This window comes from Vombatus ursinus, unplaced genomic scaffold (genome assembly GCF_900497805.2).
Source record: "Vombatus ursinus unplaced genomic scaffold, bare-nosed wombat genome assembly UNPS02013667.1, whole genome shotgun sequence".
Lineage (NCBI taxonomy): Eukaryota > Metazoa > Chordata > Mammalia > Diprotodontia > Vombatidae > Vombatus > Vombatus ursinus.
The window spans coordinates 38-12,528 of NW_020953445.1; the positions used below are offsets into that span (position 1 = coordinate 38).

The 12,491-nt window shown below is 38.4% G+C and overlaps 1 protein-coding gene across 1 annotated transcript; it reads left to right on the top strand.

Moving 5' to 3' along the window:
- Positions 1–1,406: 1,406 nt before the first annotated feature.
- LOC114040578 (coiled-coil domain-containing protein 170-like) lies at positions 1,407–12,176 on the top strand (the record flags this gene model as incomplete). Its single annotated transcript, XM_027858685.1, has 2 exons — positions 1,407–1,724; positions 11,680–12,176. Coding segments are annotated over 2 exons (531 nt in total), but the record flags the coding sequence as incomplete, so codon positions are not given.
- Between the last annotated feature and the right edge of the window lie 315 nt (positions 12,177–12,491).

Sequence of the window (12,491 nt, forward strand, 5' to 3'; positions counted from 1 at the left end):
AAAATTGTGTGTCATAACTATCTATGATGATGGCTTATCTCTTTATGAAACTCTAAGCTGCTTGAGGTCAGGGACCATTTTCTATCTAAAACTTTGTTTCCTCCCCAGTGCCCTGCTCATAGTGGTAATACATGTTTGTTGATTTTGATTTGATTCCTTTTTTTTAACTCCTAATTTACCTGGCATATTCTTTGCATCTGGAATACTAACTGGTGCTTTAGGAAGAAAAGGTAGAATAATTAGAATAAGGGATAAAACAAAACTCTCACCCTAAAATTTTTGTCATTAATAATCAAAGTAAATCAATTGGTATACCTAATATAGCTATCTCCAATTGGAGATCCTATCTCCAATCCCTAATTGTTTGTAGGAAACCATGAGTTCAGATGAAACAAATTCCAGGGGGCAGTTAGTTTCATATTTTCAACAAGTAATTCACTTCAGTAAACATTTATTAAGTGCCTACTATAGGACAGGCAGTGTACTAAGTGCCAAGGATACAAAAAGAGCCAGAAGACTCTCCCTGTCCTCAAGGGACTTACAATTTAATGGGGGAGACAATAAGCAAACAAATATGGACAAACAAGCTATGTACAGAATAAATAGGAAATTATGAAAAGAAGGAAAGCACTGGAATTAAGAGGGGTCGGCAAAGGCTTACTATAGAAGGTGAGATTTTATTTGGGCCTTAAAGGAAACCAGGGAGATCTATAGTGAGAGTGGAGGAGAGTGTTCCAGGCACGGGGCCAGCCAGATAAGATGCCTGGAGATGGAGTGTCTTGTTTATGTAGCAGCTAGGAGGCCAGTGTCACTGGATTGAAGAGTGTATTATGGAGTAAGATAGAAGATGATTGGAAAGATAGGAAGAGTCTAGGTTCTGATGGGTTTTGAATACCGAAAAGATCATTTTGTATTTGATCCTAGAGGCAATAGGGGCCACTGGAGTTTATTGAGAAGGGGTATGACATAATTGGACCTGAATTTTAGGAAAATCACTTTAGTTGTTGAATGGAGGATAGATTGAAGTGGGAAGAGACTTAAGGCAGACAGGCTGCTGCAACAGTCCAAGTATGAAATGATGGGGCACTTTGCCAGGATGATGGCAGTATCAGAGGAGGGAAGAGGGTCTATTCAAGAAATGTTGCAAAGGTGAAATTGACAGACTTTGGCAACAGCTTGGATTTGGGGAGGTGAGAGATAATGAGGAATCCAGTATAAACACACCATTGGCTGAATGATGTTACATCTCGGTTTTTGCTTTACGAGAGTTAATAAGAAATGACATTGTTCAGGGCAGTTTTATGTCGGGGTATGCACCTAAAATATTATCCAATCTTTATTCTCTGCCTTGTCTTTCTCATTCAAAGACATTATTTTCTACCCTACTCCCCTTTATCTTTCTTTAGGACTTGACCAGTGCTGTAGAAGCAAAACAGAGTTTTGAGAGGGAAATTAAGATCTTACAAGAAAGACTAGCTATTGGTCAGAGAGCCTGGGATTCCACTAAGAAGGAGCTGAGTCGTTTGAAGAAAAATTTCTGTGAAACAGAGGAGAGTTTGAAAAACAGCATGGAGGAAACAAAGACCTCTCAGAACCGTTTCTGTTTATTCATGGAGCAAATTGCCGACCTTCTAAGTAGAAACTCAGTGATGGTTAAGCCTTCAAAGGAAGATGTGTTGGACAGAATACAGGAAATGAGCAAACAGGAAGAAAACAGGAAACAAGTAAGTGTTGTTTCTACTTAGTATTCTTTATTATCATTTAATAAAGCTTCACTAATTTGGACTAGCTGGGGTGGGATTGGAGAAAGAATGAGCAAAGACTAGCCCTAATTGGTAAAAAAAAAAAAATCTAGTTTGGGAAGATGTTTAAATATGTAACTTTGCTCCTTTCAAATATATCTGGGAGCTTAAACTAGGACAGCATCAAATAATATATTCTTTATCAGGTTCATTTAATGCATTGGAGAAGAATGTTTTGCAATGACCACATCAATGATATATAGATATATACCATTTCAGAATGTTTCAAAAAAGCTTAAAGGCCTTTGAAAATTATTTTTGCATATTTTTGCATGTTTTTGTTTTTGCATATTTTAACAATAACTATTTATTAATTGAGGACAGATAGACATTCATTCCAGGTAAAATGCTTTTTCCTCAGGGTTCCCTGGGCACATCTGATTTTATTTTGTGACCAGCTTTTGTCTAGGTATCTTTAGTTCCTTTGCCAGCATCAAACTAAGAAGGCATGGGACATAGTACAATTTTGTTATGTACCGTAGAATCCAAAGTAAATACATACCAAAATTTGTAGAAAGTCAAGCAAATTTTTTCTTCTGTTGAGTCCCACCTTCCCCTGCAATCTAATGTGGTTAATCTAGCCTTAGCACTACTTTGGGTTTGCCGCTCTTCTAAGGAATGGATTTCTGAGGTGTAAATGTTCATATTGAAAATTTAACATCTGGTTCTCAACACCCCTGAAGAGTGTTTATATTTAGAGTATCCCCAGCACTTAACAGAGTACTTTGCACATAGGAAGCGTTTAATTGCTTTTTCATTCATTCATTCATTCATTCCACTACTCTGGATACTATACTTCTCTTAATACCACTTAAGTTTGTGTTAGTTTTTTTTTTGAGTTGCCATATTGTATTGACTCACTTCAAGCTTAAAGTACACTAAAACCCCTAGATCTTTTCAAATAAGCTTTTGTCTGTGATGAATATTCACCTTCCTGTACTAGAGCAGTTGATTCTTTGGACCCAAATGTTGGATTTTACAATAATCCTTATTAAATTTTATCTAGATTTAGCCCATTGTTCCAGTCTGAGTTACATTTGTATGCAGATTTTGTCATTCAGTATAACAGTTCTCAAACTTTTTAGTCTCAAGACTCCTTTAAACTCTTTTTCTTTTAAATAGTATTAGTATATGTATTAGTAAGACTCTCTTAAACTCATAAAACTCTCTTCTCTACCAAAGAGCTTTTGTTTATTAGGGTATATCGATTTGCTGTATTAGAGATTAAGTATCTTAGTATTATTATGAAAATAGTTTTGACCTTGGTGATCCCATGAAAGGGTCTTGGAGACGCCCAGGGATCCCTGGACGGTACCCTGAGAACTGCTGATCTAATATATTAACCACTTCTACAAGCTTTACAACATCCACAAATTTCATAAACATAAAATTTCTGCCTTCATCCAAGTCCTTGATAAAAATGTTAAGAGGAATTTGGCTGGCACTCTTGAGAACTGGTGGCACTCTATTAGACATTTCATTCCAAATTCAACTGAAGAAACATTTACCAAGTTTCTACTGTATTTAAGGCCTACTATAGTAGGTTCTGGGCATTGAAAGACAAAAATAAAACAGTACCTTCGAAGAGCTTACATTTAACTTGGAAGATAAGACACACAAAAGTAAGCAACTACAGGGTAATTTGAAGAGGGTGAGAGCAAGTAGCAACTTGGAAAAGAAATGGGATCAAGGACATGAGTGGAGGGTTTGGCCTTGGGAAAGAGAAGCACCTCTTTTTCCTTAGAGGTTAGGGCCAAGGCAGTGAGGATAGATGAAGACCTAGAGGAGTTTTGATTGCAGAGAAGAAAAGGAGATCATGATGGATGATCTCAATTATGTCATCTGCTAAGAAAGGAGAAGGGTGGCACAGAGGACTTAAGAACAGAAGAGTGTTCCTCTTCTCCCTGACCTTCCTCAAGTTTGCCACCCAAGGTTCTGGAGGTCTTCCTCACTTTCTTCTAACATCACAAGGTTACCTTTGGAGCAGTTGGGTTGTTACTTGTCATCTCTTGCTCTTGACTATCTTTTTTTCTTGCCTTTATATTCTTTGGTGATGTTCTTTACTACTGTTTTTTTGGAGTTCCTGACTGGTCAGACCTATGATGTGCCTCTCCATTGTCCTCTGTAGGCTAATCCTCCTTAGAAAGGTATTTGGAACCAGTGGGGCTCCATATCTCAATGCCATATGTCAAAATCAATAAAATGTTAAGATTGAAAGATGGATCTTTGTTTTCATGGTAAGCATGAGGTCAATGAAAGAGCTTTGCAATTTTCTGAAGGAAATCTGCCCACTCTTCTCCTCCCTTCCAACTCTGGACCCAGCTTATTGTCCCTTTATGGTGCCTGTTCCAGATGTACATACTGTTGGATAAGCTCTATGGGATAGCCATCTCAGTGTGTATTGAAATCTGAGCAGTAGACATTTACAGGATTGTAAGATCATAGATTTAGAACTAGAAGGGACTGGTCAGGCCATTCCCCTAATTTTACAGATGAGGAAACAGCTTGAAGGAGGTCACATAGCTAGTAAGCTTCTGAGGTGGGATGTGAACTCAGTTCTCCCTGATTCCAAGTCCAGCACTCTACCTGCTGTATAACCTAGCCACATCTTCATCCACTTTGTCTTTCTTATGTGGATGGACAGAGCAAACTCCTTTGAATAATTACAGATATATTCCAGGAGGCTCTGAAACATCCTGGGGCTTGCTGTAATCAGTTCAATTTAATCTACAAACAGGAGTATCTGGAGGACTTCATCAGGCACAGGGAATCCCTTCTTGACCTGGATTCTATGCTGGATTTTTTCCAGCAGTGTCAAATATTTTTGGCAAGCATATATCTCCCTGTTTTATGCCTTTCCTGATGTTTATCATCAGAAAGGCATTGAATAGCATTATTTCTTTCATTATATCTTCTAAGGAATCCTGAAAAATCTTGATATGTGGATGGGAGACACTGAAGGGAGTATTTTGTTCTGCTGAATCAAATACTTTTTTTGCTTTTTTTTCCTCTTCTTTTTTGTAATTCATAAATAATAAGCACAACAGGATCTCATAGACCCCTATAACTTTCAATTAACTATGAGATTTTAAAGATATGACCAATGTTGTATATGAGTTTCAAAAGCCTATTTATTTCTCTTCTAATACTTTAATTAAGGATGCTCTTAATCTGTGTGTGAGTCTTATCAAGATTTTGTTATATACTTGTTATATAACACTTGTATTATATTATTATATATTATATGTAATATTATATATGGTGTAACTTGTTATGTAATACTTGAATTGTTTCTTTCTGGCTGCTTGCAATATTTTCTCCTTGACCTGGAATCTCTTGAATTTGGCTACAATATTCCTAGGAATTTTCCTTTGGGGATCTCTTTCAGGAGGTGATTGGTAGAATCCTTCAATTTCTATTTTAACCTCTGGTTCTAGAATATCAGGGCAATTTTCCTTGATAATTTCTTGAAAGATGATGTCTAGACTCTTTTTTTGGTCATGGTTTTCAGATAGTCCAATAATTTTTAAATTATCTTTCCTGGATCTATTTTCCAGGTCAGTTATTTTTCCGATGAGATATTTTACATTGTCTTTTTGTTTTCATTCTTTTGGTTTTGTTTTACAATGTCTTGATTTCTCATAGTCATTAGCTTCCATTTGTTCCATTCTAATTTTTAAGGAAGTATTTTCTTCAGTGAGCGTTTGGACTTCCTTTTCCATCTGGCTAATTCTGTTTTTTTAAGGCATTCTCTTCATTGGCTTTTTGGACCTTTTTTTGCCATTTGGCTTAGGCTATTTTTAGGGTGTTATTTTCTTCAGTATTTTTTTGGGTCTTCTTTAGCAAGCTGTTGACTTGCTTTTCATGATTTTCTTGCATCACTCTCATTTCTCTTCCCAGTTTTTCCCCTGCTTCTCTTCCTTGCTTCTCAAAATCCTTTTTGAGTTCTTCCATGGCCTGGGACTGATTCATATTTTTCTTGGAGGCTTTGAACGTAGGAGCTTTGACCTTGTTGTTTTCTTCTGGTTATATGTTTTGATCTTCTTTGTCACCAAAGAAAGATTGTATCATCTGACTTTTTTTTTCTCAGTTTGCTCATGTTCCCAGCCAATTACTCGAGTTTTAAACTTTTTAAACTGCTTCCAGTGTGGAGAATGTACTGCCCCAAGCTTCAGGAGTTTTATGCAGCTGTTTTCAAAGATACTTCTAGGGACCTGTAAATTTTCAGTTCTTCCAAGGTGGTACAATCAAGAGTGAGTTGTTTATTCCTTTCCTGGCCTGTGCTCTGGTCTGTGAGTGACCACAAGCACTCTTTTCTGCCTTGGAACTGTGAGGGGGATTCCCTCTTCACTATCGCTACAAGCTACACCATGCCAGTGCTCTTTCTTGCCCCAGGATTGCCACCCAGAACTGTGACCCAGATCCAAGCACGGGCAAAGCAAGAGAATCCTGCCTCAGCACCAGCAAAGAAATCCCTGCAATCCCCCTCTGACCAGCCACCTGATTTTCCCCTCAGTCTGTGGGCTGAAGGCTGTGGAAGCAGCCGCCGCCTTGGGGCTGTACTGGGACTAGGACTGGGACTGAGGTTCTCTCTCACCGTGGTCACAGACTTTTCCTATTGACCTTCTAAGTTGTCTTCGGCATTTGTGAGTTGAGAAGTCTGGAAACTGCCACAGCTGCCCATGATTCAGTCCTCTGAAGCCTGCTCCAGGTTCACAGAGGCCTGGTCTTTCTTTGCCTAAGCACCCACGCTGAACTGCGCTCCTCTCCCAGCCCAGTGCGGTAGACCTTTCCAATCAACCATTCAGGTTGTCTTGGGCTGGAAATTTGTTTCACTCTGTCTCTTTGTGGGTTCTGTTGCTCTAGAATTTGTTTAGGGCCATTTTTTTGCAGGTATTTGGAGGGCTTTGGGGGAGAGCTCGAGCAAGTCATTGCTTTTATTCTGCCATCTTGGCTCTGTGGAAGTTATTTTTAAGAAAGGCTTATGCTAATAACTTAACCTTTCTTTTTAAAATATATCTTAATTGTGAAAGATGATTTAATTCTTTTCCTTAAGTGGAAGTGAATGGCCTTCAATAGCTAATGGCTTGTTCCTACATCCCTGTTATTGTTTCCCTTCCCTATTTCCCTCCAAATGCTTTGCCTGAAACTCTTTTAATTGTAGCATGTGAAACAACATAAAATTGTCAGCATGATGTATTTGTTTATTTTCTAAAGCAAATGATGTAAATTGGTTAAGCTGGTTCCGCCCTCTCTACCCCCATAAAAATGAGAATGACTCAGTCTTTTTTGTGCCTTTATCTGACTTTCCTACCCAGTAATCTTTTTCAATAGCTCCTTTTCCTTTCTAAAAACCAAAATCAAGCATATAGTTGCTGCTGTCTTGTGTGACTCATGCTTAGGCAACATTGGAAGAAAATAGGTCTCCCATATTGTTTTAAAAGTATTTCTGGAAAATTGGTACTTTTACAACTCGATAAATCTGTTTGTGGAAGAGGCAATGTGCTGACTGCCAGCTGATGTGGCAAAACATACTGTAAATAGTTGAGTAATACCAGTTTGAAGGCCGAAAGGCAGTCAGACTTGGCTTGGCGAAATCAACTTAGGTGTGTTTCCATTTGCAGAACATTGCCTTTTATTTATCCTTTGCAGCATACTAGTCATCCTTCATACTCTCCTACCTTAAGAATTCATGGTAGAACCTAGGAGATCTTCACTTTTCCTATAAATTAGTTCTGTGTATTCATTATGTTTCTGCCCATAGCAAATTTTCTTTTCTTTTCCATTTTAAAAGTTATTTTCTCATAATAATCACTGCTAGGTTGCCACGAATTTGAATTGGGTCCCGGGCGTTGTTTAACCTTGAAAGTTCAGGACACCTGTAGCAGATGTTTTTGAAATTATGGCTTCTTGTACAATGAGACACGAGATGTTAAGTTGCAAGACCTTCAGAAATGAGTGTAGATTATCTAGAGAAAATATTTCCTTCCTTTTTGGTTGTTTTTTTTAAAATGACTAATCAACCAGGCTGAAAATGGTTTATGCTATTGAGAAACCATGGACAATTATTTCTTTGTCATCTCTGATGTTAAAAACAAATCTATAAAACTTGCATTGGATAGTGTTTTAATGGAGTTGTTTTCATGAAGTTACTTTGTTCTTTCCCATTGAATGATGAATGGGTGGGTCTGAATTCTACCCCTCGTTTCTTCTTTTTTTAAAGTTTTATTGATTACTTTTATGTCTATACCATAGTGATTTCCCAACATAACTCTGCCCATCTCTACTTTGACCCCTCACTTGTAGTAATGAAAATAGTTGACAGCATCACCTTGCTTGACCTGAGGTGGGAACATGCATGCTTTCCAATTTTTCGCCACTCTGCTCATGTCCCTGAATGACTGCCAAAGTGCCTCAAGTATTAATTTTGGGGTTACCAATAAAGGTTAGTGAGTAGGCAAGTTTGCAAATATGGAATCTGTGAATAATGAGGATTGATTGTAAGTCTACTATATGGGAGAAAGGTCAGGGCTAGCTATGTAGATTTGGTAGCCATCGCATAGTAGAAATAGGTAAATACTGGGAAGTATTTAACAATCAGCTCTCTAAAAAAAGTATACATGACACATTTAACTTTAATCTTATTCCACAGTATCAACATTTTCATCACTTTTTATTGTTGACAATCAATAAAGCAATAAATCAAGCCCTGATTTGCAGTATTTGCTCATTTCTGAGTAAAAATGCTCGTATTGAAAGTTTAACAATTGACTCTCTCAACCCAATTGGAGCTGGCTCTAGTACAATTTCTTCAGCCTTCTTTTCAGTTCCTAAATAAATTAACTCCAATGCTGTAATGGCCTAGCCTAACTAGCAGTCATGTGGGAAGGTATTTACAGATAGGGAGAGGGACTGGGCTTGATTTCATCGTTTGGTAGCAGAGGTATCTAACATGTGATCCACTCCTTGAGTGGAGCCTAACAGATTAAAATGTAATTGAGAAATATTTAACAAAATAAAATTAAAATACAATAGAATACAGAGAATGTGTTCTATGTGGTTTCTAAATTAATAGGAGGTTGGCAGGGATGTTTATGTATAGTTTACTGGCTCTGTTTCTTTTTGAGTTTCTTTTTGAGTTTGATACTGCTGTTCTACAGAATGTCTTAATTAAAAAAAAATAAACTCTCTACCATTGAATTCAGTCTACACCTTCTCTGCAGGTTAAAGTCTTAGATTTACCTAGAGCATTGAGATATTAAGTGACTTGCTTAGGGTCACACAAGTATGTGTCAGAGGAAGAAACTGGACCCAGGTCTTGTTGGCTTCAGAGTTAGCTTCCTATCCCCTATGCTATGCCATGTGAAATTACTTACGGTACGCTAGAAAAAACTCCTGGCATTTATTGTTTTCATTCCTTACATTTTCTTTCTTTAATATTTAAAGGCTGAGCATTGTTTATATAATAACATTTTCCCAAAGGAGTTCTGGATTCCTTTTCTGGACTTGTCATTGAATCAAATGAATATGTAGGAGAAAAATGAAGCACTCTATTTCTAATGTGCAAAATAAAGATGAATATTCATTGAGTGCCTATATAAATATATAGTGCAATGTTAGGCACTGTGGGGAGATACAGGGAAACCTAAGACGTGATTTATGGGAGAGCTTTCTGCTGCTAGGCAAAGCATATAGAGAAAAAGGTAAGCATCAAAGGAAGCTTTACTTCTGGAGTGAACTAAATTATTTTAAACTAGTAAATTTAAAAATGAGTAAGATTTAAACAGATTAAATTAAAATTGTTTAAGAGTTATTGCTAGAAGAGCTGATGTTCTTACTAGAAATTGCAGGATGCCCAGAAGCTTCTGAGTAGCATACATGAAGATGACAGAAAATAGATCATTTGTCTTTGGGGAAACCCCTAATTACCTTTAATGAAACTCTTTAACAAGACCACAAGAAGACCATTAGGTTGGCCTTAAAACCTGATTTTCTTTCTGTAAACCTCAAATGGCAGGGCTCACTGTGTGGGAGAGAATCTCATCTCCTTTTCTTAGAGTTCTAGTGGAGAGTTTCTGTTTCCTGTTCTTACTGTGTTCACTTTGGTCTCTCTCTTCCAAAGTTGTAATTATGTTGAGGTGTGAACTCTTTTTTTGGGGAGTGGGGGTGAGGAAGAGGGAGGATGAACAGAAGTGGATTTATTTCTCTTATGTTATGGTCTCCCACAAAGCGTGACTTGCAGGTGAACCTGGGTCTGTCCATCATTCTTCCTGCCAAGAGCAACAGCAACATGACCTCCTTCAGTGAACTTTACTGGGAGCCTGCATGCACGTGAAAGACGTCTGCAAGTGCTTCAACACTTCAACTTTAAGGGTCCATGATTTCATTTATCTGTGTACCACCTCCACTGATGCCGGATTATAACCCTTTTACACCTTGGTCAGCTTTTTGCTGAGTTGCTGTGAGAAAAACAGTTTATTACCTAGAAGCAGGCTGGGTCTGGAGTCTGGAAGATCTGAGTTCAAATATAGCCTTGGATACTAATGAGCTGTGTGACTTTGGGCAAGTCACTTACCCTCTCTGTCTGCCTGAGTTTCCTCAACTATAAATTGAGGATAATAATAGCCCAGACCTCCCAGGATTGTTGTGAGGATCAAATGAGATAATATTTGTAAAGCACTTAGCACAGTGCCTGGCACACAGTAGGTACTTCATAAATGCTTATTTCCTTCCTTTCAGCCAACCCTTTCGTGATGAGCATCTTTCAGCTTATCTAATTGGGTCCTAGGATGACAGATCTCGAATCAATCACCAGGTCTAGATTTGAAGTTTTTCCTTTACCGGGGGAATGATTACAATGAGACCTGTCAGAGCCTGGGCTCTTCTAGCATAGCCTTTGGAGCCAGAGGACCTGGGTGTGAATTCTATGATCTTGGGCAAGTCATACCTTAGTTTCCTCATCTGTAAAATAAGAGGCTTTTGTTAGACCACAGATGTAGGACTTGAAGGATCATTAGAGGCCAGACAGTTCAAACCCCTCATTTTCTAGATGAGGAAACATAGGCTCAGAGAGATTTAGTAACTTGTGCAAAGTCAAACAGGTAGTAAAAAATCAAGGGCAGGATTTGAATTCAGGTCCGCTGACTCCAGAGCTGGTGAACTTTCCATCATATTGCATTCTCTCTTGATCTTTAAGATCCCACACAGTTCTACATCTTGTGATTCTTTGAGAACACCGGGTTATCTCCATACCAACAGCACTTACCATGGTGGTGCTAGATGTAGTACGGACACCCGATTGATCAGCTTTAGCTCCTGTAGCTCAGAATTCCTAAACTCAAGTGATCCGTCAGCCTCAGCCTCTCTTAGTGGAAGGCATTATAGGGATGGATCTGATTCATTGGTTACTGGCTGTGTGACCCTGGTCAAGTCACTTAACTGACTCAGTGTCTCAGGCCAAATGTCAGGCTATATTAGATAATGTAGGGGGTGGCTAGGGGGCACAGTGGGTAGAGCACTGGCCCTGGAGTCAGGAGGACCTGAGTTCAAATCTGGCCTCAGACACTTGACACTTACTAGCTGTGTGACCCTGGGCAAGTCCCTTAACCCCATTGCCTAGCCCCCCCAAAATAATGTAAATAGATTTTGTTAGATAGTGAAAATAGAGTTTGTCTCTGCACCAGAGGTAAATATGATTAGTGTTTTGTTTTAGATTTTGTATGGCAATTTTTTTTCCTCTAAAGAAATCAAGTGATTTGAATCTGTAAGGTGATAATATAAATATGTTTGCTGGAGTGAATTAGCGCTCATTTTTTTTTTTTAACACTTTCTTTCATTTCAAATGAAGCTCAGTCCTGTTCTGTTTCTTTCTTTCCAGATGGTTTCTCAGCTTGAAGCTCAGATAGCTAAACTGACTGAGCAATTGGAGAATGAGAATGGACTTCACCAGAAAGCTCTGCAAAGGGCCCAGAAAGCTGAAAAGCATTTTGAAGATCTTCAGGGTCAATTGACACACCTGGAGGGAGAGCTGGTGTCTGGAGATGTTCTGCTAGACAGTTTGAGTCTTGAGAAACAAAAAGTAATAATCTAAGGGTATTTCACTTAATGGAAACATCTGTTATAAGATAAAAATGTGTCTGAAAAATCATTCAACATATACTGTACTTAGAGATTGAGTCCTAAATCCTAGTTCACCCCAGAATCTCAAGTAGCAGGTGGCATGGTTGGAGAATGGGGCAGTTCTGGGTTTTCAGGACTCCTTGGACTGTAATAAAGTTGGCTCTTAAGTTCGAGTAAAAAATTGAGCAAGAAAAAGATTGCTCTTGAATTTTGTCTTGTAGAAGCAGGAAACTTCACCTCTAGGTGGTTATTTTACTTCTGAAAGGTCAAATAAATTATTATAAAGTATACTGTTATTGTTGAATTAAATGAAAAAGAAACAGCATTGCAGAATTTTCTTCCGGATTGCTGGGTTAGGTCAAGAGAAGATTCAGTTGGACAGGTCAGGGGGTGATGGAATAGGGGTGGAGGGGAGATTCCACAGGGCTTTGAGATTTGATCATAGTTTTGTAGTTAGGTCAACCCCATCATTTTACAGGTAGGGAAACAGGTAGGTTTTGGTGGGAAATGACTCGCTCAAGGTCACTCAGATTATAAGAAGCAAAGCTGAGATTTTAACCCAGGCTCTTT